The following is a 16695-nucleotide window of genomic DNA, read 5'->3' as shown; positions in this document are numbered from 1 at the left end:
AGCATGCAGTGCTGCTCCCTCAGAAGCTTTGCTTAAACTTTTGCCTCTGTTGGGACTACCTGCTCACTTCCCCTCATCCCTAACCTGGCAGAATCCTTCACGGCCTTCAAGGTGACCAGGTGGAGGGTCTCTGTCATGCCTCCTTCTCTTCCCCCACAGCCTCCCTGACAGAGGAACAGGGGTTGTGTTTGTCATATTTGTGTCGCCTGATGGCACGGTCTTGGGTGTCTGATTACTAATTGAGAGCCATCAGTAGCAAAGCCCTGGCCCACAGCCCTCTCCCCTGCCCCGTGCCATCTCTCCTCTGCTGTTCCCCCGGCTCCTCTTTTAGGTACATCCAGTGGCCTCTCCCCTTCCCTGCCCTCCTCCAGTCTCACACATGCTTGGGCATGTCCCTCCTGACTCTGTCTGAGTCAGCTCAGGTGGCTGTAACAAAACGCCACAGTCTGGAGTGCTTCAACAATAGACATTTATTCCTCACAGCTCTGGAGGCTGGAAGTCCCAGATCAAGGTTCAGCATGGATGGTTCCTGGTGAGGGCTCTTTTTGGCTCATACACAGCTGCTTTCTTTCTGTGCCTTCACACGGCAAAGAGCAAGAAAGAAAAGAGAAAGGGACCAGAAAGAGAGACAGAGTTCTGGTCTTTCTCTTTCTCTCATATAAGGGCACTAATCCCATTATGCCGGCTCCACACTCAGGACCTCCTCTAAACCTGATCACCTCCCCCAGGCCCCATCTCCAGATACCATCACACTTGGGGATAGGACTTCAACATAGGAATTTTGTCAGGACACAAACTCTCAACCCATAGCAGACCCCCACCAGCCTTAAAAGAATCTCTTGGCAGAATACCCACAAGGTTCATGGCCCTTCTGTGTCCTGCTTTCTGCAGGGGGAAATTGCAATATGGTTCTCTTGACAAACATCTACGGAGAAGCCGCCCAGTTAGAAGAGACGGTACGTAAAGATAGCCGAGGCGGCCTGGTTGGAATCCCTTCTTGTGGGTTCCAGGGCTGGGTAAGGCTGGCTCCGGGCTGGCTAAGCTGGCATACTGGGCCATAGACATTGTCAAGAGGGAAGAGATCCGGGGACTGAATCAACCAAAATTGTTGCGGGATCCAAATACCAAGTACCAAGGGGCAGAGGCTGTGTTGAGGAAGAGGCAAGGCAGGGAGCAGGCGCACCGTGGGAGTCTATGTGAAGAGGGTTTTGTGGGGGCAAGGACCATGCTTCCCACGGTGCTGCTCCTGTGAATTGGGATCTAGGGCAGCTGATTTCTTGTTCTTCATAATTACACGCTGAAAAATCTTAGAAGCACCACAGGGTTCCAGGCTGTGGTTATGAGGCTGGTGCAAACTGATGGGCATTGAGCACGTACTGTGTGTGCGTGTGGGGGGAAGAGCAGCTCGGTAGAGGTGACTTATACGTGGCCTCGCGCCTCAGAGTTCCTTGCCATGGCCCTGAGTAATGTGAGAGGTCTGGATGAAAGAATCCTTCAGAGGAAAAGGTACTTTTCCTGAAAGTGGGGTGAGGAAGGTGGGCACCGAGCTGGCTGGGTTGAAAGGGTTGGTGGTACAGAAAGCAGAGAGGCGGGTTGCTTGGGTGGCTCAATTCGTTACGTGGCTGGCTCTTGGTTTTGGTTCAGGATTAGGCTCTCATGGCTTGTGGGTTCAAGTCCCACATCGGGCTCTGTGCTGACAGCACAGAGCCTGCTTGGGATTCTTTCTCTCCCTCTCTGCCCCTTACGCACGTGTGCGCGCTCTCTCTCACAATAAGTAAACATTTAAAAACAAATAAAATAAAAAAATAAAATAAAATAAAATAAAATAAAAAGAAAGCAGAGATGCTTCTGGCAGAGGCAACTGTGGGCCTGATGGTGTGGCCCATGCCGGGAACACCTGGCTGCTGCAGGGGGAGTGGGGGGTGGTGTTCAGGAAGGAGAAGGGGGAGAAAAGACTCCAGAGGCTGCTCGGGTCCTGGCAGCCAGGGTGCCGCCTTGGCTGTTCTGTTGGTTGCTGGGGTGTCATGGGGTTTGAGCAGGGAGGGCTGTGGCCAGAGTTGTGACTCAGGAAGATTAACCCAGCAGCAGGACCCAGGGGACCTGGGAGGGGACAAGCTTAGGAGACCCAGAGGCAGGAATATGGGCTCTAATGGCTGAGGCAGTGACACAGGTGAGCTCACACAACTGGGCATTCCGGCTGAGGCTTCCCTTCTTCCTCTGAAGGGCCACTCATCATAAATAAGACAGATTTGGAAAGTGCTCCTAGACATTTTGTCAGGTGTGGATGTTTAAGGCAAGCCTCAGTCATCTGGCGAATCCACTTAGGTGAAACAGGTCCTTTCCAGGCACGTTGCAGGGCAAGATGCTCCTGCAGGGCCTCCCAGTTTCTTGCATCAGGGACCATTCCAGCTTCCAGAGAGAGCGCCCTGGGGCTTGGGAGGCCGGGGAGGGAGCTCCCACTGACGTGCAGGCAGCATCCCCAGCGGGGGAAGGCTTCAGGAACCGCGTAGTATAACAAAGCACGAGTGAACCCCGAGAGGAGCCATATGAAAATTGGGCCTCCTGACTGCCTTGTTGAGCAATGCCCTCCAAGACGGTGGAAGGCCCCTCTCTCTCATTCCCACCCCTGAGATGGTCACCGCATAGAAAGCCATTCTGCTGGTACCCCGCCATCCCGTCCTGTGACCCAGGATGGTGCCCATGGAGCCCAGAGGAGCTGCTGGAGGGGCCTCAGGGGGTTGGGACGAAGGCATACTGGGGTGTGGAAGCTAATGAGTCTCTTCTCCAAATGCTTTAAAACCTTGACAGTGTTCCTGTCGTGGATCACATTGCTCTATTCAGGGCCGCTGCACGTATGTGTGGGAGTAAACACAGCAAGGGGGTCGTGGCCACACTCGCTGCTGTGTTTGGAGCAGGAGAGTCCGAATCCACCCCACACAGAAGCAGCTCTGACTAGTGACAGGGGCCTCCTCCGGAGGACCTCCTGCCAGCTCCATCCAGAGCACACCACCCACCTCTTCATGAAGTCTCCCTTACTTTACAGAGAAGCTACAAAACCTGTTTGAGGTTGCGTGGTGGGTCAGCGGTAGGGTTCTTAATCACCAGGGTGGACTGAAGAGCGCTTTCGGGCCTTCTTCTGAGCCACTTCTGGGTGGCCCTCCCCCAGGCCCGCCCCCCTGTTTCGGGGCCCTGCGACAGCCCACCATCGTGTGAGGCTGGGATCTCAGGGCCCGCCCCGTGCTACCACTGGCAGTTCCTCGTTGCCAAGGGACAGTCCTCCACCTGTCGTGTAACATCGGTGCAGTGGGGCACAGTGCTGGGTCTGTTTCTCAAGTGCCTACTTACGTGGCTGCCTCCTGGGCCTGCGGCCATAATTACCCCTGCCTGGCTGCCCCTCCAGAGGGACTCAGGTGGAACCCCCAAGGAGACCCCACACTTCACATTGGAGTAGACTTATATGCAGAAATTCGTCTTTCCTAGTGGACTCCTTTGGCCTGTTTTGAAAATATCTCTATTCATAAGCAATTGGCCAAAGACATAGAGGGCTGTCTGATCTGTTTTTCAGCTGTCTTCACTGCGGTTTGCCAGCAGGATGAAGCTGGTCACCACTGAGCCTGCCATCAACGAAAAGTATGATGCTGAGGTAGTAAGGGGTTTGTGGGCAGATGTCTCACCGTGGAGGTGTGTGGGTTTGCTGCCTGGGTCACACAAGCCTGGCTTCCCTTCCTGCCTCAATGAGATCCCGGGTCAGTCCCTTTCCACTCTGGGACAGACCAGAGTCTTCAGAGCCCCTGGAGAACCCCCCCCCCCCCACTTGGGGGCCACCGCACAGGTGAAAGGACTAGGTCAGGTCCCCACCCAGTTCATGTGTGAGGCTTCAGGGCCTCTGACTACCCTGGGCTTCTATATGAGAGTTCCTTAGAGCTGTTTCAGAGTTCAGTCAGTGTGGACCATCTCTCAGACTCCTCTGGTTAGAACGCTACGGAACCTCTTTGCTGCCGACCTGTGTGATCCCTCTCAGCAAGCACAGCTGACCGATCAGAAGGAGCGCTCAGCACCACCACCAGGGAGGTGTAGGTTGAAACCTTAGTGAAAGTCCACCCTTAGACTAGCAAAAATTAGCACGTTTCCACAATGCAGAGTGGTGGCGAGAATGTGCAGAAACCAGAGCCTTTGTCTGTTCCTGGCCAGAGCATAATCTATAAAATTGCTTTCGAGAGCATCTTGGCAACTTCTTGTAAAGTAAAAACTCATTTACCTCATTTTCCTTCAGGATGCTTGTGGAATCATGGTTACCAGAGACAGGAGCATGTACGTGCCCTGAGCTCATGACAAAGTAGTTAAACCTTCCAGATTCCAAATCCTAAAGGAAAATAGTGGTCCCCGTGGCTCTGTGTAACTAACCCATGGTTTGGAGGTTGAGGAGGGGGGTGGGTTAGAGCAGTGGCTCTCAGACCCTGGTAGCAGAACCCCAGGCCGGCTTCTTTTTTTTTTTTTTAATGTTTGTTTGTTTGTTTGTTTGTTTGTTTGTTTGTTTGTTTTGAGAGAGAGAATGTGAGGGGGCAACAGGCAGAGAGAGAGGTGAGAAAGAATCCCAAGCAGGCTCCATACCATCAGAGCAGAGCCCCACACAGGGCTTCACCTCAGGAACGGTGAGATCATGACCTGAGAAGAAACCTGGAGCCTGTCGCTTAATCGCCTGAGCCACCCAGGAGCCCCTCTAGGCAGGCTTCTGGAACCACAGGTCACTGAACCCATTCAGAGTTCCTGATTCCATTGGCCAAAGGGTGAGGCCTAAGGATTCACGTTTCTAATAAGTTTCCAGATGCTGCTGCTGCTGCTCTTCCGGGGCCACACTCAAGAACCACTGGCACAGTAGTTAAGAGCCATGGCCCCCACACTGGGGGTTCAGCAACCTGCTCTTTCCTTCCATCAGCTGTACATCCTCAGCAAGATACTTATTCTTAGTAAGCCACCATTTCTTCAATAGTAAATTGGGGGAGTGGCAGAATCCACTCTCTAAGAGAGGCTGTGGAAAATCATACAATGGGGAGAAACCTCTTCCCACAGTGCTGTCGTGGAGTGAATGCTCAGTAAATGTTGGCTAGCGCACTGCTCGCTGTATGGGTCAGCAGTGTTCCCTTTCCCGGTGGACAGTCTGGAGGCGGTCCCCACATATGTATGTGAAGAGCCTCGAGGCAGAACGGTGCCTGTGCTGCTCATTGTACTAGTGAGCAGCTGGGCACGGGACCGCTAGCCCTTCACCAGAGAGGAGCTGAGTGAGTCAGGGAGGGAGAGAGCCAGGGCTCGAGCTGCCAGCTGGATAATCTCAAGCGGGATTGAAGCGGGCCAAATGGTAGCATCTGTCTAAACACATGTGAAGCATAGCTGAATATCGTTCATCGATACATGTGTGTGCATTAAAAAAAAGCAACAACAACAAAACACAGGGGCGAAAAGACCAACCTGAGGCTGGGGGTTCCCTCTGGGATGTCGGGGGGGCGGTGGACTTGGAGAGAGGTACATAGGGGCTGCATATTTGTCTGCAGTGTTTTATTTCTTTAAAAAGGTGGGGGGGGGCACCTGGGTGCCTCAGTCGGTTAAGTGTCTGACTCGATCTAAGCTCAGGTCTTGATCTCAAGGGCTGTGAGTTCAAACCCTGCAATGGGCTCCATGCTGGGTGCGAAGCCTACTTAAAAAATGAAAAATTTTTTTAATTAAAAAAATTTAAGGGGCGCCTGGGTGGCTCAGTCGGTTAAGTGTTGGACTTCAGCTCAGGTCATGATCTCGCAGTCTGTGAGTTCGAGCCCCACATCGGGCTCTGTGCTGACAGCTCAGAGCCTGGAGCCTGCTTCGGATTCTATGCCTCCCTCTCTCTCTGTCCTTCCCCTGCTCATGCTCTGTCTCTCTCTGTCTCAAAAATAAATAAAAACATTAAAAAAAATTTTTTTAATTAAAAAAGAGCTTATCGGGCTCTGCACTGAAAGGGCAGAACCTGCTTGGGATTTTCTCTCTCTCCCTTTCTCTCTGTCCCTCATTCTCTCTCTCTCTCTCTCTCTCTCTCTCTCTCAAGATAAGTAAACTTAAAAAATGATAAGCATTTATAAGCATGAGTTCTTGAGAGAGGCATGGAAAATTACCTGGGCTGCCGCCTTCCATAGACCACAGCCAGTCTGCCTGTGTTATTTCTAGCGCCCTCTTCAGTATAGATGCCTGTTTTCTGGACCATGGGGTAGCTTCTGTGGAATTGCCTCAGAGTTTTCACCTATGGACTAGGAGGCTGGACTGATGACCTCCAGGTGACCCTCGTACTCTGTGAGTCTGTGATTCTGTGAGGTGGTGTAAAGGTTGTGAGCCTTGGGTGTAAACAGGCAGCAGCCAAACACTTGATATTCTGCTCTGCTGAGAGAAGATCATACCTGCAGGCTGCAGTGGGGTCAACCAGGGAAGTTTCCCGAGTGGAGAGGTGCTCCTAGCCTGGTGTGCGGCTTAAACAGAAGGTGCTGAATTATCCTCATTATGTTTATGATGAAAACCCCTGACCGTCAGGGAACTTACTTGAGTCTGTGCTGTTTCCAAGGCATTAGTTCCATCCAGAAAATGTCCCTGGTCTTTAAAGGCATTGGTCAGGTTCGTGTTCCATCTGAGATACAAAAAAAAAAAAGGAGTTGGTCAGCCAGGAGGTGCTGCCAGGCCCTGTTCTGTGGGGTCTCGTGCCCCAGCCCTGTGTTTCCAAGCAGCTTCTTTCCATTCGGTACAGGAGGGCGAGTCTGCCAGGCATGAGGAGAAGCACCTATGGTCTCAGGATGTGACATGGAGGCTGGTTACAGGGGGAGCCAATGACCCATTTCCTCACATCACCTGATTGGCCCAGAGATCTAAGCCTGGCTCCCCGCACCACACTGGACAGTCATCCAGCTGGAGGCCCTCAACAGCCCAACTTTCCCTAGCGGCGGCATGATGTATTTTTTAGAACTGAGATCCCTCAGCTGAGGGGAGGGGCTTGGCCACCAAGCCTCTCCCGTTGACCTCATAGGAAGTCTACCTGAAGGAGAACCTCTTGGGGCTTCCCAGAGGGGCAGAGCCGGGATTTGGACCCTGGTCATGTGCTTTGAGTCTTAGGCTTTGTGCCCTGAATTGCCACAAAGACACCAGAATGCCAGGGTTCTGTCACCTCTCGCTGCAGACTGGTCACAGCCCTGGTCACCAGTACCAGGATGCAGTTGTCAGGGGCTCCCTCCAGTGGCCATTTTTTGACAACTGAAGAACGCCCTGTTGTTCACAGAGAAGGTTCTCAGCATAAAATCCCTTGTGCCTCTCATTTGAAAGACAACAGGACAGCATCCATCAAATGTAAAATGACTCAGCAATTCTGTTTCTAGAAATATGTCATTTATCCATTCACCTAAAATCTATAGAGCACTTACCATGTGCCAGGCACTTTTTGAAGCACCTGGAGTGTGTTAATATACAAAAAACACAAATCTGTGTCCTCAAAGAGCTGACTACTGGGGGTGGGAGAGAGAGATACGATAAATATAAGAAATAAATGAGCCTGGCTGGCTTAGTTGGGAGAGCATATAATTCTATTTAAAAAATAATTTTTTTTATTAGTTTTCTTTATTTCTGAGAGGCAGAGAGAGACAGAGCATGTGTGGGGGAGGGGCAGAGAGAGAGGGAGACACAGAATCGGAAGCAGGCTCCAGGCTCTGAGCTGTCAGCATAGAGCCCGATGTGGGACCCGAACTCACCAACTGTGAGATCATGACCTGAGCTGAAGTCAGACATTCAACTGACTAAGCCACCCAGGCGCCCCAGGGAGAGCATATAATTCTTACTCTCGGATTTGTGAGTTTGAGCCCCAGATTCGGTGTAGAGATTACTTAAATAAATAAACTTAAAAAAAATAAAAGAAGTGAATCTAGATCCTGCCATTTGCAACAACATTGATGAACTTAGAAGACATTATTCCAAGTGAAATAAACCAGATACAGAAGGAAAAATACTGCAAGATTTCATTTACATGTGGAACCTAAAAAGTCAAATTCACAGAAACAGGGAGTAGAGTGGTGGTTACCAAGAGTGGGGGTAGGGGCTGAGGAAAGGGGAAATGTTGCTCAAAGTACACAAATTTTCATTTATAGGATGGATAAGTTCTGGGGATCTTATCTTATCCCCAGTTCAGTACAGCATGGTGACCATAGTTAATAATACCATATTGTAGGGGTACCTGGGTGGCTCAGTCGGTTGAGCATCCGACTTCAGCTCAGGTCATGATCTTGCACTCTGTGAATTCAAGCCCCACATTGAGCTCTGTGCTGACAGCTCAGAGCCTGGAGCCTGCTTCGGATTCTGTATCTCCCCCTCTCTGCCCCTCCCTTGCTCCTGCTTTGTCTCTCTCTCTCAAAAATAAACATTAAACATTTTTTCAAAAAATAATACCGTATTGTATACTGTATTTAAAAAATGCTTTATTGCTCAAAAATGCTAACCATCATCTGAGCTTTGCTGGGAAAGTAGATCTCAGATGCTCTTAACCACACACAAAAAATTGTCCCTAGGTGAGGAGATAGATATGTTAGCTAACTTGACTATAGTAATCATTTTACTATGTATGTGTATATCATGTTGTACACCTCAAATATTCAGGCATACCTCCAGAGATATTGTGGGTTCAGTTCTAGACCACTATAATATAGTGAATATCACAATAAAGCAAGTCAAATGAGTTTTGTGGTTTCCCAGTGCCTGTAAAAGTTACTTTTATGCTATACAGTAGTCTGGGGCGGGGCAAAGAGAGATGGGGAGAGAGAATCCCATGCAGCCTCTGGAACTGTCAGCATGGAGTCTGATGCAGGGCTCAATCTCACAAACTGTGATAACATGACCCGAGTTGAAATCAAGTGTTGGATGCTTAACTGACTGAGCTACCCAGGCACCCCTATACTGTAGTCTGTTAAGTGTGCAATAGCATTATGTCTAAAAAAACAATGCACCTACCTTAATTTAAAAATACCTTATTGCTGGGACACCTGGGTGGCTCAGTCAGTTCAGTGTCTGACTCTTGATCTCAGCTGAGGTCTTGATCTCAGGGTCATGAATTCAAGCCCCGTGTCAGGCTCCATGCTGGGCATGGAGCCTACTTCACCCCAAGTCTGAGCTTTCAGTGACTCATAATCCCTGATCACAGATAATATAACAAATAAAATAATAATGAAAAATTTGAAATACTGCAGAAGTTACCAAATGTAACACAGAGACAGAAAGTGAGCAAATGTTGTGGAAAAATAGTGCCGATAGACTTGCCTGATTCAAGGTTGCCACAAATCTTCAATCTATAAAAAACAGTATCTGAGAAGCTCAGTAAAGCAAAGAACAATGAAATGAGGTATGCGTGCCTACAATTTTTCTTTAAAAAATGTTTAAAGGGGTGCCTGGGTGACTCAGTTGGTTGAGCATCTGACTCTCAATTTCAGCTCAGGTTATGATCTCATGGTTTGTGAGTTGGAGCCCCACATTGTGCTCTGCACTGACAGCATGGAGCCTGCTTGGGTCTCTCTTCCTCTCTCTCTCCCCCTGCTTTCTCTCTCTCTCAAAATAAATAAATAAATTTAAAAACAAATTAAAAAAGGGGCGCCTGGGTGGCTCAGTCAGTTAAGCGTCCAACTTCGGCTCAGGTCACGATCTCACGGTCCGTGAGTTCGAGCCCCGCGTCGGGCTCTGTGCTGCCAGCTCAGAGCCTGGAGCCCGTTTCAGATTCTGTGTCTCCCTCTCTCTCTGCCCCTCCCCTGTTCATGCTGTGTCTCTCTCTGTCTCAAAAATAAATAAACGTCAATAAATAAATAAATAAATATAAAAAAATAAAAATATTAAAAAAAAAAAAAAGAAATAGGTAAGTTCTAGAGCTCCACCATCCAGAATAGTAGCTGCTACTCGCTTGGGGTTATTTAAATTAGTTACATAAAATTAAAAGTTCACTTCCTTGGTCACCCTAATGACATTTCCAGGGTTCAGTAGCTACGTGTAACTCAGGGCCCAGATAGAGAACATTTCCATCATTACAGGAAGTACTGTCAAACAGCACTGCTCTAGGGTGTGTTGGTGATAGGTGCTATAAAGAAAATTAGAGCAAGATTTGAGAAAAGAGTGGTGTGGGAGTGGGAGTGTGTAAAACTGCAGTTTTACATAGAGTGATTGAAATGTGCCTAATTTAGAAGCTTTTGAACAAAGACTTGAAGGAGGTGTGGGGGTGTGCCAGGGCAACACCTGGGGGAAGAGTGTCCTGGGCAGAGGGGACAGGCAGTGCAGAGGCGGGAGTGTGCCAATTTGGTAGGAGTGGAATGAGCTTGGAGGAGAACGGTAGGGAAGAGTTAATGGGGGCAGATCACAAAGAGCCTGTGCTATCCTACAGAAACCTATAAAGACACAAAGATGTAAGTACAAAAATGTTGTGCAGCCTTGTTTATAACAGCAAAACTTTGGAGGTGACATACATGATTATCAGCAGGGAATGTGACATGTTTGTGCAGTGGTTGGGAAGGATGAGGGTAAAAGGTACGACTGCATGGGGAGCCTCCTGGAGGCAGCAGGCTGCAACGAGAAGGCCTTCACCCCGGTAGACTGGAAATAACCCGAAGTTCCTGGAAGTTGAGGTGTGAGGTTGCCCTGTGGGTGCCTGTGCTCACTCTGTTAAATCTCCTCTGTCTGCTGAAAGAAGCAGAGGCCAGGGACTTGTGAGGCCCCCGAAGGCCCTAAACTCACCCCAGTTGGGAAAGAGTCACTGGCGGGGAAGGAATTGTCCAGATGCTGAGATCACACTCCATGGATTACCAGGAGGGGCCAGGATGTCCGGCCACAGGTTGGGGAACTGTGGGCTTGATGTGGAAGAGGCAGAGTGGCCTCTCTGACTGTCCTCCCTGCCCCGTCCCAAACTGTGTTTCCCTGGCAGCGAATGGTCAAGAACCTGGAGAAGGAGCTGGCACTGCTCAAGCAGGAGCTGGCCATCCACGACAGCCTGGTAAGGGGCTGGAGGCAGGTGGCTGGGTGAGGGGCTGGCCGGAGTGCTGGAGGGACTGTGGTCACAGTACCAGGTGGGCAGAGGGATTGGGTGGACAGGCCCCAGGAGGGCCAAGTAGGCAGGGAGACTTTGGGGTCAGAGGGGCTAAGGAGCCAGGGATGCCTGGTGGGCAGGGAAATTGGAAGAGCAGGAGGATGTGGGCAGGGGTGTCAGATATCAGGGAGCAGAGGCAGACAGTTGGCAGGAAGATGAGGGGCAGGGAGCCAGGTGCCAGGCAGGTAGGGCAGGGATAGATAGCATGATGGTCAAGGTCAGAGGAGGTGGGGCATACTGGGCAGTGGGGGAGGGGCAGCAGCATAGAGCCCTGAGGGCAGAGGGTGGGGACAGGAGACCTCTGGTGGCTTGCCTGGGCCTGCTCATGCGTGTGTGTGTGTGGGGGGGGGTGTCTCAAGGCAGAGGCAGCCACCTCCCACCCATGGCTGTCATCCTAGAGTCTCCTGAGACTCGGGCAGCAGAGCCCTTTGCTTGGAGTGGCAAGCTCATGACAGGTGGCTTTCCTTCCCTCCAAGACCCAGTTGTCCCTCTGTGACCCGAGCACCTGGCCAGGACCTGATGGTGAAGGGAATGGAGCTGGCTTAGGTGGCCAGGACCTGTGCCCAAACCTCTCCACCTTGATTCTCAGAATGACCCCTCCTGCCCCTGTCGGGCTCAGGTATTTGGAGCTCGTTGACATGTTCTTCATCCTCCTCCAAGGCCAACCGCACCCTTGTGAACTACGATCCCATGGATGAAATCCAGATTGCTGAGATCAACTCCCAGGTGCGGAGGTACCTGGAGGGGACACTGGACGAGATTGATGTAAGGAGCATCTCCTTGGGACCACCATGCCCAGTGGCCTGGTTCTCCCTATCCTGGGCATACCCCCACTTGTGCTGTGCTGGCATTAGAACCTTACACTGAGTGGGTGCAGTGGGTGTCGGGTGGGTGGTGCTGGACCCCCGGCCTCGGGCCCTGCAGCCCACTGAAGCCTCAGCATCCATGTTTAGGGTTACAAGCATGGGTGTGCCCCACAGAGTGGCCAGAAGCCTTGACCGGCCCTGACCACACAGGGGGTGGTCCATCACAAGTGCAGGCCCTGGAGCCAGGCTGCCCTGAATCACGTCCCAGCTCAGCTGCCTCCTTGCTGAGTGATGTCAGCAAAATGCTTAACCTTGTGGACTTTGGTGGCCACACTTGTACAGTGAGGAGGGAAAGCAAGCTGGAATTAACTGAGCTGTAGGAGCTCAGGTGCTTGGCTCTGCCACGTGGGGTGAGGCCATTCAAGGATGATGGTCATGCTGGTTTACAAGGCAGACACCCAGGGCCTGAGTTGGAGTAGGCCAAGGAGGAAGAGATGGCAGCCACATGGGGAAGGGCCCTCAGGAGGAAGGTTGCATTCTTTTTTCACAGTGCAGGCCAGCAAACCCTTCATCAGGGAGCTATGTGACAGACACCTCCCCATCCCTAGCCTGTCACTGTGGCAGCTATAACTGGCAGGCCTCAGACGATGGAGGGGCAGGCCCTTCTGGCATTGTAACAGTGCTAGTCCTAGACTGACCCTCAGGGGTAATGCTTGTGGTCCCTAGGGCTGAGAGGGAAGCCAATAGCCTTCCCCCAGCCATAGATGTATATGTGTCTGTAACCACACAAAAGTTCAACAGAACCTTTCAGCAACAGGAGAGAGCTGAGGACAATACATTTTATTAAAATGTTTTTTCTTAGTATTTTCAAGTACTAGAGACATTCTAATTTTACGGAGATCTTCCCTTAGAAAAGGTCATTTTTATAGCCTCAATAAATACTTAGCTTGAAAACTATTAACCAATTGTTTCTTTGTTCTTGAGGAGAACAGATATGCCATTCTCAAGACAGAGGATCAAAGGGTTAGTCAAGGAGTCCTGGTTTCTCTATGAACAGAGACACACCCTGTGCTGTGCTGCCAGAGGCCTAACCTCTGCCTTGCTCTCTTCCCTCCAGATAATCAACCTCAGACAGATCCAGGAGGTGTTCAACCAGTTCCGGGTGGTTCTGAGGTAAGGGACCCTCCCCACCCACTGGATTCCTACATCAGGCGGCCATTTTCATTTCCCGTGGTCAGGGCATGGCCTCTAAGTGCACTGCCTCGTCTCTCATGGGTGAAGAGCCAGATCAGAGTTCTTGGGGTGTGCCCAGGCCGCTGAGCTCTCAAATCCTCCAGCCCTTCCCTTCCCCTGGGGGAAGCGGGGAGGACAGACATCCATTTAAGGACAACACAGAGAGGAGTCCCTGGTAGTCCCTGGTAGATGTTTCTTGAGTTCATTAACTCAACAGGAGGTCCTTATGGAGTGCCGACCCTGAGCGCCCTGAGCATGGCCAGAGCAGGGCATCGTGAATATTCCCTGCTCCCCACCCCCACCTCAAGAGGCATTTGTGGTTTATATGGGTACAGGCATACCTGTAAACTGAGTGGCTTATGCTGGGTGGATCACAGAAGTGGGTCACGTGATTCCAAAGGGCCCTTTTTAAATAATTTTTAAATGTTTATTTATTTTTGAGAGAGAGAGGGAGCTTGAGTGGTGGAGGGGCAGCAAGAGACAGAGACGCAGAATCCGAAACAGGCTCCAGGCTCTGAGCTGTCACACAGAGCTTGATGTGAGGCTTGAACTCACGGACCGTGAGATCATGACCTGAGCTGAAGTCGGACACTTAATCAAGTGAGCCACCCAGGCACCCCCCAAAGGGCCTTTAAAGATAGCACCTAGGAAAGCATGGTCCTGAGGCAGGCTTACAGTCCTTGTTAAAGTTATCTTGGAGCAGAAGTGCCTGGCAAGCAAGGGTGGCCATTACAAATTTGGGAGGCTGGACAATAGATGTGTACACTGAGAAATCGGGATGTGGCATGAACTTGTTTTGTCTGGTCTGGTTCATGAGGAGGGTGTGGTTCCATCACAGGGGGGCCACACCCACATGAGGTCTACCTCCAGTACTTGGTTCTTGCTCCAGAGGGTTCAGCATGGCCCCAGGTGTCAGGTGTTCTCTCATTCTCTCTCTCAAGCCAACAGGAACAGGAAGTGGAATCTGCTTTGCGCAGGAAGTATACCCTCATAGATAAGAATGACTTTGCAGCCATTTCTGCGGTCCAGAAGGTATGCATGGTTGCTTCTTGTTGACAGCATTCATGTCAGATGTTTCCATCCCCAGACCTTTTCAGAAGCAGCAAGTGTCACATTAAAGCAGATCTAGGGTTGCACTAGGTAAAGGTAACACCAGGATGAGTGTGACCCATGCAAGAGTCTGCCATACAGGAATTTAAAATGGTCTCCAAAATTAGAGACGTGACCACAGACAAGACCGGTTCCTGGAGTCACGTTGGCAACAGGACTCGAGATTCTCGGTATGGTGTGGTGTTGATGTGGAAAGTGGACATTTGGTAGAATGGCCAGAGATAGTGCTGTTGGGGGCAGCCTGAAGTCAGCGGCACTGGCGACAGCTATCTTGGTGTGTGGGGTCAACGTGCCCACCAGAGCACATATGCACTTGGGTCCCCCACAGGCCAGAACCCTTCAACTAACTCCTTGCCCTGTGGCTGGCCTCTTCCAGGCAGGGCTTGTGGACGTTGATGGCCACCTAGTAGGTGAGCCTGATGGACAAGGCTTCGGACTCGGGGTCACCCCTTTCTCTGCCAAACCTGGGAAGAAATCCAAGTCCAAGAAGACCTTCAAAGAGCAGCTCAGGTGAGTAACCTTCCTGCTGCTCTACCTGCTCAACACCTGGCCCTCCTTGGCTGGTGAAAGAAGAGAGTAGCTAAGCTAGTGTCTTAGCTACTGGCTGGTCACAGTTGCTCCCATTACTGCCAGTACTAGCAGTATCCGTGGGACTCAGGTTGGGCTGGTTACCTCTTGTCCACACAGCGACCCCATGAGGTGGGCATTAATGTCTCCATCTTACTGATGTGGAAACCAAGGCCCAGGGGTGTGGTCCAAGGCCACACCACTGATGAGTGGTAGAGTAGAAGAGAGAGGCCAGGCTAGCACTCCCCACTCTAGTACTGCACGCGGAAACCACCTGTGACCCAGCTGCCTGGTGCTCATGTCCCCTAAAAACCACAGTTCACCTTTCAGGCAAGGATCATTTGTGGATGCAAGGCTCACTTAATGAGACGCTCTCCCTGAGAGATGCTCGTAGCAGTGGACAAAGAGCATAGGCTCTAGGAAGCGCCTTTCACCCTTGTGCGAGGCATGACAGCCTCTCTGTGCTTCCATTTTCTGGTCCCTAAGTTGGGACTCATAATAGTAGCATCAAAATCACGGGGGTTGTGAAGATGTGGGTGAATGCAGTCCCCGTACCTAGAAAGTACACAGTGGGAATGTGTTGTTGTTGTTACTATCACTTGGTAAAGGACACAGTCCAAAGCTGATTGTGCAAAACCATCACATGCAGGACAGGAGTCAGGTAGCGGGGGTTGCCGAGGCCCCTCGCATCCTCCTGATGATTCAGGCATGCTCAGACGTGCCTCTCTGAGAAGGAGGACCCTGGGCACCGTCACTTGGAGGTGAAGGGCAGCTACCTTCCTGGGAGCTGGTGTGGGCACCCATGTAGGTGGGAGAATGCAGAACTCATGGGCTGGTCAAGGCATCAGGGCAGACATGTCTTGCTTTACCTTCGGTCCCCAGACCTAACCTGGATGGGGGCTCTGCCACTCCTTTCCAGGGGTGCCTGTGTGATAAGTGCCTCAATGGCCAGGATATTCCCGGGAGCCTGTGGCCCACCCCACAGGTGCACCTGCTTCCAGACCTGGAGACTGCCATTTTCCTAGGTGTCTCCTGCTGAGGCTGCTGAAGGGGGGGCTACGTATTCTGATGAGGAGGAGAAGAATGCTCTCCTCTTCCTATCCATAGGGTCTTACTCTTTGTGTTTGGGTCCACATGTATGATCTAAATAAGACTGAGTGGGATGGGGCTTCTGATATAACAGGGTTTGGAAAGGTCACTCTCCTCAGCACCAGAGACACCTTACTGCCCATGACTAAGCCTGGGGTCTCCCTGCCTTCTCCTTCTAGCTCCTCAGCAAGAAAGGAAGGTGCCAGCAGCCCTGTGAGTGGCAAGGAGTTGGATGTCTCTACGTCCAAGACCCAGCTGACCCCATCCTCCAAGGAGGGGGATGTCAAAGACATGACTATACGGGAACGGGAGACCTCCAGCCTTGAGCCCCTTCCTTCGGACTCCCCAAAGGAGGAATTACGCCCACCCAGGTGACCCTCTAATGGTAGTTCCTGCTCCAGATCTTTCAAAACCAGAATGTGATCCTCAACATGTGAATAGTACCTGTAGATACATGAGATAAAACAGGGGATAACAGGCAAAGACTAGGAGTACAATCCAAAAAGAAGTAACAACAACAAAAAAAAAGAAGTAAGATGATGGCTTATACACATGCAAAATGGTCCCGCCTCAGGACTCCTCCAAGATATGCAGTTACACATGGAATCATTTTAGACCCTTCAAATAGCCATTATTTAAATAAAAATTTTTAGGGGCGCCTGGGTGGCTCAGTCAGCTGAGCGTCCGACTTCAGCTCAAGTCATGATTTCATGGTTCGTGAGTTTGAGCCCCACATCAGGCTCTCTGCTATCACTGCAGAGCCCGCTCGGTTGCTCTGTC

The 16695-nt window shown here is 51.0% G+C and overlaps 1 protein-coding gene across 15 annotated transcripts in view; it reads left to right on the top strand.

Moving 5' to 3' along the window:
* The window catches only part of KIF9 (kinesin family member 9), a 49696-nt gene that overhangs the window by 15498 nt on the left and 17503 nt on the right, over positions 1–16695 (top strand). For all 15 annotated transcript variants that reach the window (XM_042978805.1, XM_042978804.1, XM_042978796.1 and 12 more), the window contains 8 exons: positions 892–956; positions 3566–3643; positions 10949–11017; positions 11771–11875; positions 13034–13089; positions 14091–14181; positions 14636–14769; positions 16095–16286. In XM_042978805.1, the coding sequence (XP_042834739.1) occupies positions 892–956; positions 3566–3643; positions 10949–11017; positions 11771–11875; positions 13034–13089; positions 14091–14181; positions 14636–14769; positions 16095–16286 (790 nt within the window). The remainder of the gene's footprint in view (positions 1–891; positions 957–3565; positions 3644–10948; positions 11018–11770; positions 11876–13033; positions 13090–14090; positions 14182–14635; positions 14770–16094; positions 16287–16695) is intronic.

Source organism: Panthera tigris, chromosome A2 (assembly GCF_018350195.1).
Source record: "Panthera tigris isolate Pti1 chromosome A2, P.tigris_Pti1_mat1.1, whole genome shotgun sequence".
Lineage (NCBI taxonomy): Eukaryota > Metazoa > Chordata > Mammalia > Carnivora > Felidae > Panthera > Panthera tigris.
The sequence above is the reverse complement of the archived record's forward strand: the minus strand, read 5'-3'. Positions and strand labels throughout refer to the sequence as shown.